The sequence below is a fragment of the Ursus maritimus genome, unplaced genomic scaffold (genome assembly GCF_017311325.1).
Source record: "Ursus maritimus isolate PB19 unplaced genomic scaffold, ASM1731132v1 scaffold_21, whole genome shotgun sequence".
NCBI lineage: Eukaryota > Metazoa > Chordata > Mammalia > Carnivora > Ursidae > Ursus > Ursus maritimus.
The window spans coordinates 51,225,989-51,250,350 of NW_024424564.1; the positions used below are offsets into that span (position 1 = coordinate 51,225,989).

The 24,362-nt window shown below is 53.4% G+C and overlaps 1 protein-coding gene across 2 annotated transcripts in view; it reads right to left on the minus strand.

Annotated features, from left to right (window-relative positions):
- SCUBE1 (signal peptide, CUB domain and EGF like domain containing 1) overlaps window positions 1-19,705 on the minus strand; it is a 136,574-nt gene extending 116,869 nt beyond the window's left edge. For both annotated transcript variants that reach the window (XM_040637675.1, XM_040637674.1), the window contains exons 1-2: window positions 19,618-19,705; window positions 15,860-15,991 (exon numbers count right to left, since the gene is read on the minus strand). In XM_040637675.1, coding sequence (XP_040493609.1) covers window positions 15,860-15,991; window positions 19,618-19,705 — 220 coding nt within the window. The remainder of the gene's footprint in view (window positions 1-15,859; window positions 15,992-19,617) is intronic.
- Window positions 19,706-24,362: the final 4,657 nt, after the last annotated feature.

Here is a 24,362-nt window from a genome sequence, read left to right on the forward strand (position 1 = left end):
TCCCTCTCTTGGCTTCATGTAAACAGGTGGCTCAGGAGAAGATGGCCTGGTCCCAACTCTGGGGGTGGAGCCTGGTCATCTAACACAGAGAGTGTATGTAGCAGCAGCTCTTGGTCTCAGGGTGGGCACATGACTGAGGGGAAGCACTTTTACTCCATGCTTGGGTAAAAGAATTCTCTCTCTCTCTCAAGTTGTACTTCAGAAGGAATTATGCAGATATTTACTGAAACACACACCAGCTCATTTAGTTTTCACAGCAGCCCTCTGGAGTGGGTATTAACTTCATTTTATGGGTGAGCAAACTAAAGTGCCGGTGATTGCTCAAGGTCACATAGTAAACAGCAGGGCAAGGATCAGAACAGAGGTCTTTCAGTCTCAAAAACCCACGTTCTTTCTAATAAGTTAGAATACCCATGACATGCCAGGCATTGGCAAATTATTATTACACCCTTGCACATCTACACTGTGTGCTAAGAAAGTATGACCTAATCATCCAAACACCCATTTATCCATTCATCCTTCCATTTGTCATTTCATGCTAAAATCTATTCATCTAAATATACAGTCAGCTGGGGGCGCCTGGGTGGCACAGGGGGTGCCTGGGTGGCACAGCGGTTAAGCGCCTGCCTTCGGCTCAGGGCGTGATCCTGGCGTTATGGGATCGAGCCCTACATCAGGCTCTTCTGCTATGAGCCTGCCTCTTCCTCTCCCACTCCCCCTGCTTGTGTTCCCTCTCTTGCTGGCTGTCTCTGTCGAATAAATAAATAAAATCTTTAAAAATAAATAAATAAATAAATAAATAAATAAACAGTCAGCTGATCATTCTTCCATTTATCCAATCACCTATTATTCACCCATCCATTTATCCAGCCAAATACCTAACCATGTATTCAAATACGCATCCGTCCATCTAAATATTCAGCCAGGCACTCATCTTTTCATTCATCTAAACATCTAAGCATCCATCCATCTGACATCCATTCACCCATCCATCCATCCATCCATCCATCCAAATGTCTAACCACCCATCCATCTATTCATTGATCCAAACACCCACCCATGTATACACACACACACACACCCCTAACCACTCATCCGTCTATCCAGCCCTTCACCCATCCATCCATTTACATATGTATTCATCCATCCATCAACTTCTTCAAACATGATCCATCTAAACAGCTTACAAAATACATACAATAAGATCAAAAAAATAAGATGTTAGGAAGAAGAAAAAGAAATGAGGGTTGAAGAATAAGAGAAAGTTGGTGAAAGTATACAAATACATTTGGTAATTAAAGCACAACTTCAAAAAGGTGGCCACAAATATGGCTCTGAGCTTCCCAGAAGCCAAAGCAAAGAAGGAAACAGAGTTGCCACAACCATAAATGTAATTAAATTCATTTCAATGGTGGTAAGGTCTAAGAAAAAATGTCTCTTCCCCTAGTTAGGATAATCATATGCCCCGATTTGCTTGGCACAGTTTCTCTTTATGCTGTTGTCTGGGGGTAATTATTAACAGCACACTTTTCACTCTCAAAATAATAACCTATTTGGTCACTATACCTAGAAGGCATTGTAAAGAGATTGCTGAATAGTCAATAAAACAACTCTAGCCTTTTCCTTCCTGTGACACCCTATAGCATTGGCCACAGTAGATTCCAGGAGGCAGAAGAGTGCAGGAACATTCACTGCTCATACCTCTTCCCTTAATTTATCTCCAAAGGATTTCCCCCAGATCCAAGCATCTCTCAGAACCAAGGCCTCTCCAATCCCCAGGCCTGACGTGCTACCGCAGGCTTCCTAGGCCAGCCTGCAACATCTGCTCACAACTAACCTCCCTCCCCTGATTTCTGTGTCTGTGCACCGAATTTTTGTTTTTTATCATGTGAGCCTCCTCCTTTAATACCTAAGAAATAAACACACAAACAAATCAACTTAAAAAAAAAAGTCTCTGCCGAAACAAGTGGATTTATTTCTGTAAAAAAATGTATCCATGAGCCACCAGTCCTGGAGGAGGCCCCACGGGCCTCTGAGATGCCTGGCAGGCTCGGACCACTTTTTAAGGGCCGTTAAAGCCAGAGGAGAAACAGGCGAATGGGGTAGGGAGAGGGTGAAGGAATGGAGGGGGACAGGGCCAAGCTCTCTGGATGTTTACTCTTGAAGGACTATTGTGGATTGAATTGTGTCATTCCTGAAGATGTATTGGTGCCCTAACCCCCAGTATCTGTGAATGTGACCTGATTTGGAAATAGGATCTTTGCAGATGTAAGCAAGTTAAGATGAGGTCATGCTGGAGTAGGATGGGCCCTCATCTAATGACTGGTGTCCTTATAAGAAGAGGGAAATTTGGATACACACAGAGAGGATGTTAGGACAGAGAGGAGAACACCATGGCAAAACACACAGACGCAAAGAAGGAAGACGGCCACATGATGACAAAGGCAAAGATTGGAGGGAAGAAGCTGGGCGAGAGCCCATGTTAGTGCTACTCCCATTTTGCTGATATGGAGGCTGAGGCACAGCATGGCTGAGCACCTGGTCTCCCAGCCCCTAGCCAGTGGCTGTGTTCAAAGAGTCTATACCTGTTAGAGCCATATCCTTAGGGTGCATGTGACAAATACTTTTTAAAAGTGCATCATGGTCCAAAAAGTCATTAAGGAGAAAAGTGGGAAGGAGATGTCACGTGCCTCATTATTTTTTTTTTAAAGATTTTATTTATTTATGTGACAGAGAGACAGCCAGCGAGAGAGGGAACACAGCAGGGGGAGTGGGAGAGGAAGAAGCAGGCTCCCAGCGGAGGAGCCTGATGTGGGACTCGATCCCGGAATGCCGGGATCACGCCCTGAGCCGAAGGCAGATGCTACGTGCCTCATTATTTTTATTTCCAAGTTGTACACTTACCCTTGAGGTTGAGGGATGGTGACAGGGAAGGTTCATACGAGTGGAAACAGTAGGATCTGACCTGAGTGCTGGGGGTGACAGTCCCAACAGCTCACCCTTGCCATCCCTGCTCCTTCTCCAGCTTGGATTTTTTTTTTTTTTTTTTTTTTGGTTATGAAAACTCAGTTCTCAACAGAAAACAGCTCCCAACATCTCACAGAGCAGAGAAAAGCAGCACAGGAGCAGCTCGTTATGGGATTTTTAAAAGCACGCAGTTTCATTTTTCCTATATTAAAGGCAGCGTGCACACGCAATCCCACGGCTGTGGTCGTGTGCCAACAGTAGTGGTTTGGAACTCGAATGGGATGAGTTTAGTCTTTTTTTTTTTTTTCATTTAATTCAAAATTGATTCTCGTTGCACCATAAAACATATATTTATTCTGTGGTGCCTAGGTTCTAAAAGATTGCATTGCAATATGTCAGAGCTCCTGCTCATTTTAATTTCATACTATTTCAGGGCATTTTCCTAAAAATCAGGGCTGACTGAAAGGTTCTCAAAATGAGTTTTTTTTTTTTTTTTTAAAGCTCCCGCTCTCCGCTTTCAGAGATCATTACTGAAAAACGTCTTCTCATTTCCCCTTGAAATTGGCATTTTTCTTGACATTCCTTGCAGACAGTGGAGACCAAACGCTCTAACAAAGACCCCCTTCCCTGGCTGGGCGCTCGCCTGTCTTCCCCTTTGTCTGGGGCTTTAGGAAAAACCGTGCTCTCCTCAGATCAGGCAACCATTCTGGGAGAGATGTATGGCTTAGGAAGTCGAGTCCTTATTGGTGAATAAATCTTAATCCGGTTTGTTGGCTAATTACGCTCAAGGGAAGGTAGTTTTGTGGGGCGGCCTAGCAGGAAGGATTAAGCCTCCTGTCTCCGGTGGCACAGGGTTAAGCTCTGGGTTTGTAATGATTGAGTAATGAGACCCGGCTCTCTGTGGACCCCTGGCATCCATTGATCAGCTTTCCCTTCTGCGGAGACAATGCCAGAAGTGGGCCCAGCAGTTAATTATGGGAAAGGTCAAAGGTCACGCAAAACCAACACAAATCTATATACTTTTTCATTCCTAACTGCACACAATGACCATGGCTCAGCTAGAGGGTGGGAAGGCCCTCCCCACTGCCCACCTCGTGATCCAAAATGACCATGGGGTTTGAGCTGCTTGCTGACCTCCCCCATGGCCGGTGCGGCTTCAGGCCACCACACTTCTGCTCACACTGTTCCCTCCTCGCCTGGCCTCCTTCCTCTTCACAGACACCTCTGTACGTCTGCAGGCTGAGCCCCAGCATCGTCTCCTACCTGAAACCTCTGCTGATCCCCTGGCAGACATGACTCCTCCTCACCCTCCGGGCCCCAGAGCCCAATGAATGGACACCACCATTACTCTTGCTCGCTGTGTATCTGTCCTTTGGGGCGTGAGTTCCATGGGGACAAGAACTGTGTTCGGTTCAGTGTAAGCTTCAGAAGTAGCAGAGTGTGGTCAACAAGGGGCTACTCAACCCTGCGCAAATGAATAATCATCACAAGCACAGGCTCTGTCGACAGACCCCCACCCATGTGTAGACGGTATGCAGGCCCCTCACGTACAACCAGCCTGAGAAGTGCGTACCAACATCTTTATTTTGTAGCAGGGGAAGCCGAGACTCAGAGAAGTTACCTCCCCTACCCAAGATCACACAGCTAAGGCAAGTGGAACCAGAAAGGGAGCCAGCCTACCTGACTTGCAAGTTAATGCTGTCTTAGTCACAAAGGACCACATATTGTAAGATTCCATTTATATGAAGTCTCCAGAAAAGGTAAATCTATTGAGACAGAAAGTAGATGAGCAGTTTTCTTAGGCTGGGAGGCTGGGGAGTGATGGCTAAGGGGTACAGGTTTCTTTTTGGGATAGTAAAAAGGTTCTAAAATCGTGGAGATGGGTACCCAGTTCTGTAAACGTACTAGAAGTCTCTGAACTGTAGGCTTTAAGTGAGTGAATTGCATGATATGTGAATCACATATCAATCAAGTTTACTATATGTATACATATTTTAGAGAGAGAGCGCGTGCATGCGCGTGAGCACGCACGAGCAGTGGGTGGGAGAGGGAGAGAGACTCTGAAGCAGGCTCCATAGAGCCTGACGCAGGGCTCAGTCTCACGACCCTGAGATCATGACCTGAGCCAAAATCAAGAGTCGGACGCTTCACCGACTGAGCCACCCAGGCGCCCCAATTGTTTACAATTTTTAAAAAGCTAATGCCGTCACTGCTCTCATCTGTTGCACTGGCTGGGTCACTGGGGGCTCTGCCTGGATGCAGGGAAACCACAAGGATGCTTCTTCTAAACTGACCTCAAGTGCCACCTGCCCAGTGTGCGCTCATGGTGGGTGTGCGGCGCCCAAGCCGCAGGCGGAATTTTCCCAGCAAACCACAGGACAAGGACCAGTTGATTATTCCCTTTCTCCCTCAAAAACACACTGAACCTTTGGCTGGGAGCTGTTCCCCGGCTCTGACATCAAGCCTAATGGACATCCAAGCAACTTGGTCAAGGGAAAGCTGATCTGTCAGAATGTTCTCGATGGAAGCGAGGAGGTGCCCCAGGCTGCCAAGTCAGAGTTGAGGCCCCCATGCCTCTGCTCTGCCAATTATAGGCATGGTCATTCTCCTGTCCCCTTAGCAAAAGGCCGGGGAGAAGCCCACAACCCCGAAACCACAAGCTCTGAGGGGCCGCTGCCCAGGGCCAGCCACCTCTGAACACAACAGGAGGACGGTCAGAAACATGCAGCTGCCAGAAAGCCTGAGCCACCACTCAGAATGGGCAAGCTGGCAGCCTGACAGCTCCTCCGATGTCCCCACTGGATTTTATAAGGGGTAACCGAGCCCAGAGAGGGGAACTGAGGTGCTAACCTTAACAGCAAGTCAGGGGCAGACAGCAACTTGAACCCAAGACTCGAACTTTGGGGGCCGCCTCGTGGGCTCAGGCCTTGGGCTGACCTAAGCTGGCCCGGTGCAGTTTGCTTTCCTTCTTTCTCTCTCCAAATCCCCAGTGCTATTTCTCTCCAACACACACAGCACCAGCAGTGGCAACTCCCCACCAGGCACCGTCTCAATCACCGTAGCCCAAGCAGGAAGGCTTAACCTCCCTTATCCCAGGAAAAGAAACTGACACGCAGAGAGCTCAGAGATCACCCAGCTAGGAAGAGGCAGACTCTGCCCTCCTAACCTAGACCCGATCCTCTAGAGAATTTCCCAGTCTCAGTGACCTAGGAAGTCAGAGCCCACAGTCCTTGCTGAGGATCAAGCTGCCTCCCTGCCTTCTCCCTCCTGTACCAACGCCTTCCCCAGGCTGGCCCCTCACCCTCGGCCCAGACCCTGGCCACAAGGAGCCACCAGCCTGATGGGGGACCATGACCCAGACACAGATAAACTCATTTCATATGAGGAGACCCTCCCTTGCCAACACACCAGCCAGGCCCAGGACCATCTACGGGGCGGCCAGTGGGAAGGGACGAGTGACTAACAGTCCAGCCTGAGCCCATCTCCCACCCCCACAGACTAAGCCAGCATTAGGCAACACTGTGGCAAGGAGCTGGCCACCATGGGGGCCCCAAGGGACCTGGGATCTCCTAGCTCTAGCCCTGAACTCTGCAGTCAGCCCGCTAGGGCCCAAGAGGCCCACAGACCCGCCCCAGGTCACACAGGGCTGGCACCCAGTTCTCCACGGACCTATGCCTAGCTCTACTCCCCCTGGCAAAAGGGGCAGGAGGCCCAGAGAGGAGGATGGTGGCTCCCGGAGAAAGGAGTGCATCCTGGAGCCTGGAAGGGAGTAGGGAGTGATCGATCCCAGAGCTGTTGTTGGCCAGGCCAGAGTCCAAGCTGGCTGGCTGGCTGGGCTCTTAAGCTCTCTCCTCCCAGGACTGCAGCCCTGGCCCATCTGGAGGACCCCCTTGGAGCCCCTGGAGGCCCCGTGACCTTGCCCGCACACACAAGCCCTCTGGCCCTCTTTGTCTCAAGGCCTTGGGGGAAGGCCGCCACCCCTTTCAGTAGCATCCAAAGGCCGACAGGCCCGCAGTTTATTTTCTTAGAAATAATGGTTTTTTCTGGTTAGCATTCCTCAGATGGAAAAACAAATACAGCCACTGTAATAAGAAGCGGCCAAGAGGAGGAGAGAGAGCCCAGAGGAAGGGGCAGAGAGGGGGCTGCCTCCTGGGGCAGGGGCTGGGGCTACGGGGGTGGGGGCAGGGGAGAGACCCTCTAACCCTAGGAGTAATGGGGATTTCGAGGAAAAGGAAAACACCACATGCAGGCCCTGGGCTGCCTTCCACACACGCTCGTCCATGTCCACGGCAGGACGGCCCTCCTTCCTCTTCCCACCTCTGCTCAAAAGCACGCCTGCCAGGCAGGTGCCGTTGCCCTGACTGGTTGGATCGGGAACCAGGCCTCTGGAAGGTTAAGTCACTTCTGGACTTACTGAGTCAGCCGAGCCCAAAAAAGGCCTCTGCATCCATGCTGCAGAGAGCTTCATGGACCGTCAGAGCTGGAAGGAACGCGGGCTTTCCTAACTTCGCCTGGATCAAGGCCTCTCTGGGGAGCCTCTCTAGTTTCTTCCCTCCCAAGGCAGAGATCCGTACTCTCTCTTCTCTGCCCCCAGCCTGGTCTGCGTTTCCACTGCTGCACTTCCCACATTGTGTGACGTTCACGTCTCTCCTGGTTCGACTCTCCCACTGACCAGTGAGGGGAGGAAAACAGGTCTTGGCTTCAGCACCAAGCCTGCCACAGAGAGGTGCTCAGTGAACATTCTTCAATGCTAAACTGAATCTAGTCCCACGGAAGCATTTTACAGATGGGTACACTAAGGCTCAGGGAGGCGAAATTGTCCCCAATGCTCAAACACCAATGGTATGACATTTTCATTTTTCTTTCTATAAAGGAAAATTCCAAGAAGCCCAAACTCTGCAGCAGACCTGGGCCCCGTTGCAAGCAATGCCGTCTAATTGCTAGCTGACAGCAACTTGGAATTTTAAGTCACATCTGACTTCTTCCTGCCTGCTGGTCTGCTGGACTAGAGGGCTTTCATCTTCAGGGGGGCGCACGTTAGCATGCATAATTGCACGTTTTAAGACTTGAAGAAAAATTTCCCCTCCCCCCCACCCCCAGCCCACCTCCTACTGCCTTTCCTGGCCTCCCCAAAAGCAGAATTTTATCTGGAGTTTCAATAAAGTGTGCAATAATGATGAGGAAAATGATTTATTAAGGTCGTAGACATTATTCCATAAGAAGGCCAATTGGTTTCAAGACTTTTTTTTTTAATTTCTGATGTTAAACTAAACGGATCGTTGGGTGTGTTATTAGGAGTTTTGTTAAAATGCCTAATAGCATGCCCTATAATCTGATTTCAGTGACTGACAAGTAGGCACTGGGGGTATGAAATCCAGGAAGTGGCTAATTACATTCATTACATACATGCTAATTTTGTGATCTCTGATGCCCAGAGGTTGTCATTTTTTTCCCTTCGCACACAAAAAAGGGGATAATAATAATATATTTGATATTCTGTGGCCAAAACAAAAAGTTATTTCCCCCAAGAGTTTTAATTATAGCATTCTGGAAAAGGCCCGAGTTGGAACTTGCAAGTGGAATAAACGACTTGAATAAATAAGTCTAAAAAATTAAGTACACATAGAAGGGGTGATGTGCACTGCTGGTTCAGACTAAACAGTGATTACCAAGAGGGTCTTCGTTATTTAAACAAGCCATTTGAGGGCGGTTTGCTCCTCGTTTGGGGCCTGGTCCTGATTATAAACGAGAGCTTTTAATTAAGATTAGTAAGACCCAATTCAAGCTATAATTTGGTCCTTTTCCTTAGCAAATGTCTATGAAAACAAAGCAATTAAGGTTAAATGAGTTGAAGCATTTAAAAGGGATGAAATGCCCCCTCCTTGCCCCTGGCCTGCCCCCTCAGCAGAAGGAGCATAAACAGGCCCAACTAATTCAGACCAGGAGGCCAGCATAGGGGTCTGGTGAGCTTGGGGGCGGGGGTTGCATAGGCTTAGCTAAATGAAAAGAGGCAGGGGAAACAGAATGTGCAAAGGCCCTGGGGTAGGAAGGAGCTGGCATGTATGAGGAACCAAAAAATGAGTGATGCTGTGGTGTGGTCAGGGAGGGAAGGGTTGAGAATGACAGCAGCTCAAAGTGATTAGCTGAGTGCCGGGCTCCGCCTGAGGGATGTCTTCTCTCTGCTACATGGACGGGCAGTCTGCTTCGAGCCCCTCACATTCACAGGGCCTGGCTCAGATGAACTGGTGGCAGCAAGGTGGGGGGGTGGATATGAATAAAGGAAAGGGTCTCCACAGCCTCCTCTATGACTCCATAGCTAAGGAACTCTTCCCACTTTGTTCAGACAGGCTGCTGGGGGCCTGGCCCATGGCTGGGACCCCATGGCTGCCTGGGGTTGGATCCAGGGCCCTGCGGCTTCTCAGCTGGGTGACCTGGTTAGAGACTCACCTCCCTGGGTCCAAGTGCCCCAACCTTATTCTGCCACTGGCCTACACCGGATGTCCTCAGACTAGCTTCTTTCCTTGTCAGGCCTCAGCTTCCTCACCTATAAACCCCCAGAATTTGGAGGCTCTGGGAGGCCTTTCCTGGTATCCCTAGGATTTATAATGGTCACTCACTGTCTACCGACACTAGCTGTGGACTCAGCCCTAAATGAAGTCACATGGGTCATTGCAACCCAATGTCACAGGCGCTCTGAAGGAGGGATGCTCACAGGTGACATGGGCAGCAGGGAAGGCTTCCTGGAGGAAGTGACTGCTGGAACACATCCATCCACCCTTTCACTCAACAGATGCCTTCCAAGTTCTGGGCCAGGCCCGGCACTGGCTTCCAGGGAACAGAGCAGAACAGGTCACAGACGCTGCCCTTGCAGAGCCCGCATTCCAGGAGGGGACACAGGGAAACATAAATGCAGCATGACATGGATCAAAGCGGAGGTGTGTATGGCTTTGGGGAGAGCGACAGAGAGAGCTGGTCACCTGTAAAACATGGGGGCTCCCCTGGAGGCCCCTTCAAGTCCCCTCCAACCGTGCATATCCATGAGCGTACCTGGAGTTACTTCAGATCTTTCAAGAGGCCAATCACCGAGAAGACGCGGATTTATCCTCAGCCTTGCCTAGAGCCTTTTGGAACTATCGGAGGCACCCCAGCCTGGCGACAGCAAGTCCCCTGCCAGCATTAAGATGACCACACGGGACTCCAAGGTCGCTCTCCACGTGGCTGCAATGTGGCTGAGCGTGTGGAAGCATGGTCACCATCACACGTGCACTGACCATGTGGCAAGACGGCCCTGAAACAGCGGTCAGAAACTGTCCTTTGACGAGGGGAGGGGGACAGGCTGCCTATTTTGCTGGGTTTGCTAAAGGGGTTTTCATAACCAGCAGTAGCTTCAGGGTGAAGCTGTTAAGGGTATGAGGGCTCATTTGGCCCCATGCAGGGCTTCCCATAACCTGGGTCCACTTCCTGTGAAGAACTGGTGAGATCGTGGAAGCCACGTTCTCTGAGCACACTTTGCTGAGACTCCGTCCTCTGTGCTTATCACCGTAAACAGCAGTCTATCAGAACTGCAGGATGGGGTGCTCACCCCCCAGACTCCAACCCCAGCCTCTGCACAGCCCCATACCAGCTCAGCAGCTGCAATGAAAGGGCCCAGGGAGGGAAGTGGGTTTCATCTAACATGGAAATTGCTCTCTGGAGGGGGCTGTGATCTATTACTGGTGTCTGCTCTGGCAGAATGTGGTGGCCTCTTTGCCAGCCCTGCAGTAGGTTTCAGGGAACAAAGGAGAGCCTTCTGTCACTTGTAATTTTTATCACGCACTCTTCGTGAATGGTCATCTGTGAATGGCATACGTGTCTGTATATCCCTATGGAGATATGGACATATGCATATGGTTTATCTGAATAGTCCATGAGCCAGAACACCTCATTTCCCAGCCATTTTAGATCCTGGCAACTGTTGGAAAAAGATAAAGGTTCACCCCTTTTGAACATTAATGATCATCAACATTATCACAAGCATCAACATCATCAACATGACGGTGGTGATGATGATGATGAGTATTGTCATCAGTATTGTCATCATTGCCACAATCATCATCACCACCATCATCATCATCATTACCATCGTCATCACCAACACGGTCACCAACATCCTCATCCTCATTCTCAACATCACCATCATCACCATCATCATCATCACCATCATCACCATCATCACCACCATCATCACCACCACTATCATCATCATCATCACCATCACCACCATCATCATCACCACTATCATCATCATCACCACCACCATCACCGCCACCACCATCACCATCACCACCATCACCGCCACCATCACCACCATCATCACCACCACCACCCCCCCCCCCCCCCCACCTTTCCCCCCCCCCCCACCTTTCCCCCCCCCCCCACCTTTCCCCCCCCCCCCACCTTTCCCCCCCCCCCCACCTTTCCCCCCCCCCCCACCTTTCCCCCCCCCCCCCCCGCCCCCCCCATCACCATTATCACCACCATCACCACCACCATCACCATCATTATCACCACCACCACCACCTCATCATCACCATCATCACCATCATCATCATCACCATCATCACCATCATCACCATCATCATCATCACCACCATCATTACCACCATCACAACCATCATCATCACCACCATCACCACCATCATCACAGGAACAGCCGGTAAAGCTCACATAGTGTGTCCTACATACCAGGCTATGTTCAAACGCTTTATGCACGTTACCTCACTTAATTTTCACACTATCTCTGTGATGTAGGTATTATTGTTATCTCTACTATATAGACAAACAAAAGAAGTTGAGTAACTTGCCCAGGCTACACAGACAGGATTTGAATCCATGACATCTGTCTCCAAAATCCATGCTTTAACCACTGTGCCCAGTGGTTGACTGTCTAGCCCTCTTCTCAGAGCAGAGAGCCACAGGTAGCAATAACCGCTTACAGAATGCAGTACGAGAAATGGGCCTACAAAACCTGGGCTCTGGTCCCAACTCAGGCAGGACCCCTCAGGCCTCCATTTTCCCATCGGTAAGCCAAGGAAGTGAATGAACATCTGGTTGACTCCAAGCTCCCTCAGGCTACCACTACATGTGATTGGCCAGCCCCTCCAGATTTCAAAACCTCCAGAAATCTCAGCATGGTCCTCCTGGGGAAGCTGGTGGGGGATCTGATGGCCCACGGGGGAACACTCCAGCAGGCTTCATGAATTCTGACTGATGCCTGTCCTCAGGGGTGAGAAAACCTCAGTGCAAGTGAGACAGTGTCCACTCAGGTCCCCAGAAGCCTGGCTGGCACTCACTCACAAAGGGTTTAGGGAGTGAGTGGCCAAATGGCGTCCTCTCAGTTCTTGACTGCTAGTCTCCATACTGTTTTTTTTTAAAGATTTTATCTTATAATTTATTTCAGAGAAAGAAAGAGAGAGAACACAAGAAGGGGGAGGGGCAAAGGGAGAAGAGGCTTCCTGCTGAGCAGGGAGCCCGATGTGGGGCTTGATCCCAGGGCCTGGGATCACGACCTGAGCCAAAGGTAGCTGCTTCACCGACTGAGCCACCCAGGTGCCCCAGTCTCTACTGTTAACACGAAAACTCCACAGGTACCGACTTACCACCCATATGACCCTGTTGATTAAGAATTTCTATGGATATATAATTTCAGCTCATGCAGCCCGACCCAGATCCAGAGCTCCTTGAGGGGAAGGGCAAGGTTGTGCTGTCATTATCACCTCCGAGGCAGTCAGCACTGAACCACTTTCAAAGGTCTTCACAGTTGAAGATGTCATTAAACAAGTCTGTTCACACTACCTCTCACAGCCTGGAGCCGCGGTGAGAGGTGGTGAGAACAGATGACAGAGATGGTGACAATGACGGTAATGGCACCATCATCTGTGCATTGAGCGTGTACTGTATCCCGAGTGCCTATATGGGGAGCCCGGCACCGTGATGGGCAGGCCTGCCGTTCACCGCACGGCATTTCATTCCATCTTCGGGACGGCTTATGGAGGGGGTATCTTGGGCCCATATAACCAAAGGGGAAACCGAGGCTCAGGAGGGCAAATGACCACCTAGACTTTCACATCGGAGGTGGGCTGCGACCCAGACCCCCGTCTAGAGGTCAGGCCTGTTCTTGCCGTCCTCTCCCATTAGACAGGGTGGAGAGGACAGCATGACAAAGGCGAGTCCTCACACTGCCCCGGCTGGCCACACTTCCCTGCCGCCCGCACAGCCCCTTTGCGGGCAGCTTCTATCTATGTGGCTCCTCGTCTCCTGGGAACTCCAGTCTGGGTAAAAGAGAGCCAACTCAGACTAAACATTTTCTGCACACCCATGCTCATGCCAGGCTCTGCCCCCAGAGCTGGGAAGATGGGGACAAGCCTGAAAGGCAATCTGGGGCTCACTGTGAGCCCAAGTTGGATAGCTTCCGTGTGGTGGGCCCCAGCGCTGAGCCCATGGCCAGCCCTCAACAAATGAGCTCACCGTTGGGCGGGAGAACAAAACACATAATCATAATCCAAAGGCGGAAGTGCCCTGATTGGGGCACCTGGGTGGCGCGGTCAGTTAAGAGTCTAACTCTTGGTTTCGGCTCAGGTCATGATCTCAGGGTCATGAGATCAAGGCGCCCCGCCCACCCCGGAGGGGCTCTGCGTTCAGCATGGAGTCTGCTTGAAATTCTCTCTCCCTCTGCTTCTCCCAAAGAATCTTTAAATAAATCTTTTAAAAAAAATAGAAGTGCTATGATGGAGAAAAGCACTTAATGTGCCTTTGTGTGTGTGTGTGTGTGTGTGTGTGTACTTGTGTAGAAGCGGAGGTATCAAGGAAGGCTTCCCAGAGGAGGCAAATCTAAAGGCTGATTAGGAACTGGCCAGTACACAAAGGGTGGAAAAGGAGCTCTCAGTAGGAGGAAGACCTGAGCTGGGGCTCAGAAACATGGAGCGGGGGGCGACTGGGTGGCGCAGTCGTTAAGCGTCTGCCTTCGGCTCAGGGCGTGATCCCGACGTTATGGGATCGAGCCCCATGTCAGGCTCTTCCGCTGGGAGCCTGCTTCTTCCTCTCCCACTCCCCCTGCTTGTGTTCCCTCTCTCTCTGGCTGTCTCTCTCTCTATCAAATAAATAAATAAAATCTTTAAAAAAAAAAAAAAAAAGAAAGATGGAGCGGCCTGGTGTGTGCGTGTGTGGCCAGGACACAAGGGATAGCCCTATTCAGGGTTTCAGGAGGTGAGGGGCAGAGGCTGGAGCCAGACTAGCAAGACACAGAAGCCCCTGGCAGTTCCAGAAGCACATTTACAAGCCTCCTCCTCTCTCATCATCGCACTGAGAAAGCGAGTCTAACTCCCAGCCTGGGCTCAAGCAGAGTGGTCAGCTAAAGCTGGACTCTGAAGGACTTCAGGGAAACAGGCAGGAAACGAAGTGTGGGCCTCCAGGTCCGGGGACATCAGTAGGGGAACCTAAGGAGCTGGGCTGCAGGAGGAACAGGTTGGGTCAGTGGTTTAAGCAAGCAGAGGTAGAGGGTTGCCCTCGGCCCTCCCTTGCCAGAGCACCGGGCCTGGAGCAGGCAGCAGAGGGTCAGAAAACGGCCACACAGAGCTTCACACGTGCCACTTGGAACCTCCAGGCCCTGCCAACAGGGAAGCCAGCCCGTGCCACCAGGATTCTTGCTCATGATGCTCTGTCTGTCTCCAGCCTGGCCTCCTTCCAGAGGTCTGTGGGTAGGCGCCAGCTCCCCACTCAGACTTCTGGGCCCCAAACAAGGCCAGAGATGTGGCCAAACCGGGCGCGATCCAGGCCATTGCCATTTGCCCAGCACTCAGCCTTAAGTAGATGCCCAACAAGTGAGATGGATGAATAAGGTCAGCGTCCCAGGGAGGCAGAGCTGTAGCCCCTACAAAGCTGCAGCTCCTGCAAAGCCTTACACAGAAGGGACGGGCACCCGTCTTACTCTCTCGGGTCACTTTCCTAATACGAGTCTCACGCTTTGCAAGAGTAAGCTGGCAGGGCCTGGGGAGAAGCAAACGAGATGCTAGGGAGCTGTGGAGTAAGAATCCAGAGACCTGGGGTTTAGTACTAGCCGTGCCCTGTGGGACCTGGGGGGCTTGCTTCTCTTGGGGCCTCAGCTTTCCTCCTCCGTAAAGTGGGGACAGACAGGGAGGATTCTCAGCCGGGTGTGCACATGGGTCATGGAGAGGGCGGCTTCCAGTTCCCTGATGATGGGCTTCCCCAGAACCACACAGAATGGCCACACGGCCCTTCCCTGACAGATGCTCCCATGGGGTCCATCCGGTTTGAAGAGTCCTGGCTCCAGAGACAGCCGACGCTGCTCTTCTCTCTCTGACTTCCAGCTTGCCAGGGAGGCGGTTTCCAGCGCCAGACAGTCAAACCCAAACCCCAAGAGCAGGGAAGAAAGGCCGGACAGACAGATGGACGCAGCACAAATCTATGTCTTTGCCTAAGCTCTCATACCTGAGCCAGCCTACAAATGCTGTGGCTGGCTTCTAAGAAGGTCCTTTGGGGAAGCTACAGGCCACATGGGGTGTTTTGGGTGGTTTCGAAGTTAGGGACCTGGGGGAAGGGTTACCCCAGGCCTTTACCCCACGCATATCCAGTCAGGGATAGAAAGACGAACAAATCATTCAACACTTCATCTCATTTAAAACAAAACAAAAGTTTCAATTCCAGGGTGAGTTAAGTACCCCATGACTCCAAATTCCTTCCTCCGGGAATCAGCTCAGATTCCCAAGAGGCCCCTGGCCTCCCTCCCAAGGCCGAGTAAGGCCTGTGCCGCCGGCATGCCACGGGGCGGGCATCGGCCACATATGGCGGCCACGGCAGCCACAGGGTCTGGCCAAGAGGGCTGGGCTGGGCTCACCTTCACACTGCCTGCCTTCCCCTTTGTAGCCCGGCTTGCAGAGGCATTTGTAGGACTTGGGCGTGTTCTGGCAGATGGCATCGATGTGGCAGTCATCCGTGCCCTCTGAGCACTCGTCCACGTCGGCTGGCCCTGGGAGTGGGGGAAACAACTGGTAAGGTGTGGCCCGGGAGGCAGGCAGTGCTGGCTGGGGGCAGGGAGCTCCTTCTGCCCCTTACTTTTCATTGATCGCTGGGGTAATTAACAGTACTAGCCATCGCACGACAATCCAGTGTGACAAGTGGCGACTGGTAGCATTTTGGGGGCAGCTACACTGTGCCAAACGCAATGCTACCTAAATGTGGGCTCCCATTTATTTTCACGACAGTCCCATTGAGTCGATCTATTACTCCCGCTGGAGAGATGACAAAACCGAGGCTTGGGAGCTGCCAGGAAAGCCTCTCTGTGTGTCCTGCTCTCCCCACAAGCACCACTCCATCCCTCCTCCACTCTCCTTATTCTAGAATTCAGAGCCAGAAGGGCCTTAGAGGAATTTAAATCTATCTCCTTTGGGTTACAGGGGGGCAGGGGCGGGGGCAGGAAACCAAGGCTAGAATGCAGCAGTGAGCAGAGGCCAAGCCAGGAGGCCCGGGGGAGTGATGTGACCCCACTCAGCCCCAAGGCTGTGGAAATACAGGATTCTTCACCCAGTTTCGACACCCTAGACCGGCGGGGCCAGCAGTGGGGCTGCACCCTCAGTGGGGCTGACCCGGCTCATCTGTGGTTCTGACCTCCACCTCGGACACCTAGGACCTGGCTCTCAGATCCCAACTTCCAAACTCAAGTTCAGTCTAGGTTTTGAGGGCTCCTGACACTTTCCACCTCCCACCCCAATACACACACATACACCTTTAGTCTGGAATAGCTATTGGCCAAAGTAATGCCAAATAGATTCTGTGTTTCTGTCTATACACCCATCTCTTTCTCTCTCACACACACGGCACAGAGCTCAAACAGGGGAAAGGACCCTAAGGACACAGGATAGCACAGCCAGAAAAACGTTAGTTGTAATATGGGTTACAGATGAGGAAACTGAGGCCCAGCGAGGTCTGTTGTAGGTCAGTAGCTCATTAGGGGCAGAGACGAGCTCAGAACCAGAGCTTTCATGGGACATGTTACTTCCAGCTAGTCACGAATGAAATACAGATGGATGACAGATAGAATTACCCAGAAGGGCAGCGCAGGGAACTCTCAGCAGCTATCCCGAGGGCAGTCACGCAGGGGCAAGCCTGGGGAAGTCCTGCAGTGACCTCCTCTCTTCATGACTCCAGCCTTCCCCTAGACTGTCTGGTTCTTGAGACTGTCCATTCTGAATTACTCCCCTGGCTGGCATTGGGGCTCTAAACCTCTGGGGGGGAGCTCTCTAAGAGAACAAAGCTCCTCTCTAAGTCTCTAAGGGCTCCAGCCTCCCCCAAAGGAAGAGAGGCATCAACAAGCATAAGAGCAAAAGTTCCCTACACATGCACGCACACACGCACACACGCATGCACACACACGCGCACACACACACACACACACACACACACACACGCAGGCGGACACAGCAGGTGGTGTCACTTTTCAGGGTGGCTGTATCTGTTCAGGTCAGCAGCCCATTCTCTACAGCAGCCCAAAGTAAGGGGGAATGGGAGCCAGGAAGCAGTCAGGGTAGAAGGCCAGAGCCAGCCATCAAATGGCCAGGGGCCAACAGGAACGTCAGGCCAGCAGACAATCCCCTTCTGGGGAAGTGACAACGGAGGTACCCCCATGCAGGGTTAACACGGCCACAAGGACAGGAAGCCAGAGGCCAGGGAGGGCCGGTCTGCATCCTTCCAGTGGGGAGGCGTGGGGCCACTTCTGAGATAGGACCAGCAGGGGAAATGGGCCATGGGTGCACATCCGAGGGTCAGTGCACAGGAATGAGGAGAGGGAAGCTGCCTGGGGTTCTGGAGCCCTTTTGCCCTGTATCCCTAATCTCTGACCGAGGCAGGTATCCTTGTGGGGAGGGAAATGGATGAACATTAACCACAGGACTGGTGGGGGGGGACACCTCCCAAAACATCTTCTAAACATGTCTTTAGGTGAGGACTGGGGAGAGGGAGAGGAGCTACAGGCCATTTGCTCCCATGGTCTGGCCTTGCTCCCTGCCCAGGGCTGGGGACTCCCTCCAGAGGGCAGCCCAGCCCTTCCATCACTGGCTGCTTGCTTTGACTTTGGTTTGTGTCACAGCACAAGGCTTGGTGGGGGGGCAGAGATAGACACAGAGAAGGGACAGAGAGGTGGAGAGAGGCACATACAGAAACAGCCAAACAAGGGTGAAGGATCCTAAAGTCTGAGAGAGACACCTACAGACACGGTGGGGGCTGTGGGCCGCAGGGCCCAGCTTCCTCAGGCTTCAACTGCAGAATAGTTTAAATGGCCTGGCATCCTTAGTCAGGGTGCGACTCCCAGAAATAGATTCCCATGCCACCAAACAGACTTCAGGGAGCGCAGCATGGCAGCGGGGGGGGGGGGGGGTCCAGAGAAAGCCAAGGAGAGCAGCAGCAGGCAGGGTACCCCCCACCCTTCAAGGAGAGGGGGAGGAACCCCCTCCAAAGCTGTGGGAGGAGACACTGTGCTTTCAGCTTTGTGGGAGCACCCTTTCCAGACAACCAAGGGAGTGGGAGGGGAAGGAGAGGGCACAGGAGAGTTCCCTGTGAAATCCTCCCCCCCCCCCTCCCCGCTAGCCTCTGCTGCCTGCCCCAACCCATGCTGCAAGTGCTCTGGATCCCAGATCCCGTTTCCTCCCTCAGGGCCGCCTGCTTCCCTCTCCTGGGCCTCCTCCCCTAGGTCCCAAGTCTGGTCTCCCCTCCCTCTGGTTCCCATCCATCTCCTTCCCTCCGTGTCAGTCCCTCTGCCCCCCCCCCCATTCTTGTCTGACTGTCTGTCTGCCCATGGCTTTCCAGCCATGTCCACTTCTGTCTTTCCCATCCGTCTGTCTTGCTCCCTCCCTATCCCCCACCCCCAGTCCTCCTGTCTCTTTTTCTGCTGTCCCTCGGCCTCTGCCTCTCCTCCTCTCTCTTCCTTCCCATCCCTTAGTCCGTCCTTCACATCTCCCTTTATCTTTTTCCTTCCAGCTGCCCATTTACCTCCTTCTCTCTCCCTTGGGTTTCCTCCTTCCCCTCCGGTCTTCTGGTCTCCTCCCTGCTCTTCGTGTCTGTCTTTCTCTGGGATTCTTTCTGTGTCCTTTTGTGTGTTCCCTCCGTGCCTCTTTTTCTGTCCGTCCGTCCCTCTATCCACCACCTCCCCCAACCCCTTTCTCTCTAGGTCAGTCCTTTTCCCCGGCTCCCCTCCTCTCCCTCTCCGCTCTGGGCCTCCTTCCGCCCGCACGCCCCTCTCCCCTGGGGGAGCGCCCGTCGGGCTCCGGGGTCCCCTCTCCCTCCCGCCTGCGCTCCGAGCGCCGCGCCGGGGCTCCCCTCCGCCGGTCGTCGCGCTTTCTTTCTTCGTCCCGCCCTCTCACTCCCTCCCCCGGGGGCCCCAGCCCGTCCCGCCCCTGCTGCGGCCCCGCGGGGCTCCCGGAGTCCCCGGGCCGCCCGGCTTCGGGGAGGGGGCGCCCGGCGTCAGCCCCAGAAGTTACTTTGCAAAGAGGCGGGGCGGGGAGCGGGGCCGCGCGGGCTGCAGCCCCCTCGACGGCGCGGGGCGGGGGCCCACCGGGGACCCCGCCGCCGCCCGCGCCCGCCGCCCGGCCGCTCGGGGCTTACCTGGGAGCCCGCTGCCCCCCGCCAGCCGCCCGCGCGCGCCCAGGGCGAGCAGCACACACAAGTGCCAGCGGACGGCCGCCGCGCCCATGGTCGCTGCGAGCCTGGCCGGGCCGGCCGGGCGTGCGGGCGTGCGGGGCGCGGGGACCCCTCCGACCGGCCGCTCGGCGAGCGCTCCTCGCTGCTGGCTCCTCGGCCACCGCTCGGGCTCCCAGCCACCGAGCCGGCGCGGCTGACGAGCTGACAGCCGTGCGCTCATTGGCCCGCGGCTGCCGGGGGCGGGGCTCTGTGCGCGGCCGGCCAATGGGCGCCGGCCGCCGGCCCGCGGGGGGAGGGGCGGGCGCGGGCGTCGGGGGCGCCCCCTCCCCTCGGGGCGGGCGGCAGGTTGTGGGGTGGGCGCCGGGGCCCGCTCCTTTGGCCGCCGGGTGCACAGTCTCCTCCGGGCTGGGGCTCGCTCAGAGGCTGCTCCCTTCACCGGCCCGCCCCCCCACGCCCTAGACGTCGAGGGTGACCCCCGCAGCCCCACCTCCCCAACACGCACACTCTAGCGAGCGGAGGGAGCCTGCTAAGCGGCCCTCGGAGGAAGAGAAAGGCCCGGAGACATCCATTTGTAGTGAAAGAAATGGAAACGCTCAAAGCAGAATTATGCGCTCATCCAGTCGGGAAATGTTTATTGAGCACCTACTGTGTGCCCAGCAGGGGCAATGCAGCGGTGAACGAACCAGAAAGGAAAAAAATCATGAGGATCGATTAAAAATAGACGTTCAAAACAAATGAACTTTTTACCACTCCCTAAAGGACAATGGCTCATAAGTGTGCTTGTCATAGGACAGCCACAGGATCCGCATCTGGAAAGCTCCCTGACCAACAATGGCACTTTGCAGTCAGTCCTTCCCCGGGCGCACGCCATCTGCCACCCCACCTGCGGGCTGACCCCTTAGCCAGCCAAGTTCGATGCCCTGAGCATTCAGGGCCTGGGGCCTCTGCAGTGACAATGCTGGGCAGGCAGGTGATGGGCCGGGGCTGGAGGAACATGACCGTGCTTCCACCCAAGCGCTGCTCTGGCCTAGCCTGGACTCTACACCTGACACTTGTTGGCCTTTGGGCCTGGACCCAGACCCCTGCCCAGGAGGCGCAGCTGGAAATAAATGGCCCCTCTCAGCCCGAGGCGGGACGCTTTAAGGGAAGAAAGTTCAGCAAACCCCAAGGCCCATCTCCTTGACAACCACCAATAAGAGCTCCTTTTTTCTTCTCCTGCTCTCCAGGCCCGGACTCAAAGACAAGACTTTCCTCTTTTTGTCCATTCTGCCTGCCTGGGTCTGCGCCTAGCTTTCCTTTCCATACCAGCTCCCTTCCCTGCCCCCACCACACACACACACACACACACACACACACACACCTCCCAACACACACCTTCAGGCATACAGACACATTCTCTCTCTCTCTCTCTCTCTCTCTCTCTCTCACACACACACACATACACACATTCCTGCACACTCACTCACATGACCTTCTCTAGACAATCGCTGCTGTTTGGAAAGTTAAATCTGTGTCCAGCCACCCTTACTCCCGACCTGACTTCCTATCACAAATAGCTCGTGGCACTGGTGGCTGAGGCAAAGGGTCCCTGACATGGGGGACCAGAAAGGGCCAGCTATGGCTGTCCAGGTATGAGAGGGGAAGGAGGTGCTGCTCTCTGCCTCCTCTAAGCCTTAGCCTTGTCACTCCAGACATTTCCTTCTGCATGGTCACTCCTAGCTTGTAGTTTAATTTGGGAGACCCCCTTATCTTTATAGGCTTTATTTTGTCCTCCTCCCAGTTGTGTGGTTTTGGGTTTCTGGGGGGAGAAAGCTCCCTTAGAAACATACATTGTCTTGTGCATTGGTGACAAGGGCAAACGATGTGAGTTTGAGGGCAAGGTCCTCGTGGGGGGCACTAACTGACCAGAAACAATGTCTTTTAAGGCTGTTTAAGGCTGTTTTAAGGTTAAGGTACCTCGCTCCTGGCCAGGTACCTTCCAAGCTTGATGGCAGCTGGCTGTGTTCCCCTAGATCACGGAGGGAACGGATGCAGGGTGATAGCCTTTTCAGACTGTGACCCCCACAATCTGGGGGCAGCTCTCACTCATACAGAGTTCTTGTCCCCAGCCTGCTCCCTGTAAGGTGAGCAGATGGATAAGACATGGTTCCTTCCAGGAGGAAATTGTGGTCTGTGCAGAGGAGCCAGGGAGCAGGGGACGGGGATGGAGAAGAGACACACTTGTAAGTGCCCATGAATGCACTAAAGGCAGTGGCAGGGAAACAGGTGTTACTTCTGCTCCTGGGGTGGTTAGGGAGGCATCCTAGACCCTAGATTTGGGTAGGAAGTATGAGAAGGAGATTTTCCTGATGGTCGAGAGAATGTGCCAAGAATGTGCCTGAAGAAGGTGGAGACCAAAGAGTGAGTGTTCTCGAAGTATCTTGCAAACTGTAAAGCACTGCACGTGTGCGATAGCGACATGGTGGAGAGCTGCCCGCAGAGGCAGCGGCATCCATGGCTGGTGGGGTGAGAACATGTTTGCCTGGACTCCAGCCGGGGGCATCTGAGAGCCTCTGGAAACTGAGCTAGGAGAGTGGAGGCCCAGGGATGAATCCGACAGTCACTTTGGGAGGGAACACTCCATAGCTCCCCATCACTTCTAAGCAAGTCCTGAACGCTTTGTGCGGCTAACAAGGCACCCGCAGCAGTCCCAGCCTCGTGTAACCGCAGGGGAGGGCCCCACAGACATCCTGGTCTCACACCCCTGAGCCTTGGCCTGTGTGCCTCCCTCTGCTAGGAGCACCCTTCATGTTCTTTACAAAGCTCACCCCTTCTCTGCACGCACCCTCGGCTGTCCCGTAGCCAGGCGTAGGGCCTCCTCTGGGCTCCCATTCACCTGGGGACTGCCGCATCAGAGCTGGGCTCACCTTGGATTTCTGGTCTGCCTCTTCCCAAACTGAGGGTTCCTGAAGGCCGGGCTCACATCCCATCTGCATCTGGGGCCACAGCCCCCCCACTAGGGCCTAAGAAATGATTGTTGAATGAACGAACAAAGAAATCAGACAGACATCACTTAACCAAGAATTCACATCGCTCCAGGGAGTGGATAAAGATTTTTTGGCTATTTGATGGGGTTGGGGGGAGTGAATCCAGCTGCCCACGCCCTCCGGGCCACCCCCATCCTCTCTGCTCGGTGCGGAAGCTGGGCAGGCTGGCAGGACTGCTGTCCTCCGGGGCCCTTTGGCTCCCCCTTGTGACACCTCGTAGAAGTCCCAGGAAGAGAGAAGGCAAAGGAGGCTTCCTTCCTGCACAACACAGCCTCTCTGCCACTGGGGTGTTCCCGCTGACCCCAGTCCTCAGCAAAAGAATTTAATTCTTACTTTAAAAAGAAAATTTCCTCAAGAAGAAGTCTCTTGATTAATAACAGTTGTGAAAGCTCTTTGAGAAAATAAAGTTCTCTGCAAGCATACAATGTCATTCCAAGACTTTAGAGGCTTTTGTTGTCCTTTCTTATTAAAAATGGGGTTTCCTGAAATGACCCACCTGAGTTTGGTCACACAGCATATCCTGACCTCCCTGCTGTCTCCTCCTCCATCTGTTACAATAGCCATCGCGTATCGGGTGTGCCTGAGTGCCTGACACTGTGGTCAGTGTCTTGTGCATTGTGTCATTTCATCCTGAGAGGCTGAGACTGCCACCACCCCCACTCTACGCCTAAGAAAACAGAGACTCAGGCCACTTGCCTGGGACCAGAGAGCTAGCAAATGTTGAGGTGGGATCTGAACTCACATCTACATGGCTCCCGATGACACGCTCTTAACCACTACCTGTTAATAAAACCCTCTCAAAGGCTCAAAGGGCATTAGGGTGCTCCCCTCTGTAAGGCACAAAGTTTTACTTTTTCGGCTTTGATATTGAGAAAAGTGGTTTTTACATAGTGGCCAGGCAGACTGTAACAGTTCCTAATCCATGGGGCTGATTTTAGGCACCATCCAATTTTATGCTCTCTCATCTTTCTAACAGGTGCAAACAAATTTTTCCCCATGTAGGATGGTGGTGGTACCTCACTTTTGGGAAGGGGTTGAGTAGAAGTGGAAAGCGAGGGGTCATATGACTCACCTGCCCACCCCACACCCTCTGCAAATGAATCCTAGAGGTGGCCCAGCCCACACTCCTCATTTTACAGATGGGGAAACTAAGGCCCAGCCTCACAGATCTGCCGCCCCCTCAGGTACCTCTAACCGCACTGCTCAGGTCACATACCCTCAGGGCTCTCTGTCTCCGGAGTGGCACCTCTCTCTTCTCCCTCACCACCCATACCAAGCCCTGTCAGCTCTGTATTCGTGACCTGTCCTCTCCATCCGTTTAGCAGCTGGCTTTGTTGAGACAACACCAGCTCTCACCCAAGTGTCTGCATCGAGGCTCAAACGCATCCCTCTAGGCTAGCTGGAATCAGCTCTCCAAAGGCCAACTTGACCTCTCCGATCCTTGCTGCCTATAGGACAAAGTCTGCCTAAGACCCCAGGAGAGGGGACTTTGTGGACCTTTTCATCCTCAACCCTCTGCCTGGTAGACTTCCATGCTTCCTCTCCACTCCAGGCTGCCTCACACCTCTGAGCCGTGGCCTGCTCCCTTCCCTCCTCTCCCAATGCCCTTCCCGCCCTTGTGTTTGGCAGACCCAGACTCAGTGCCCGACTCAGATGCCCTGTCTTCAGAGCTGCCCTGTTTGG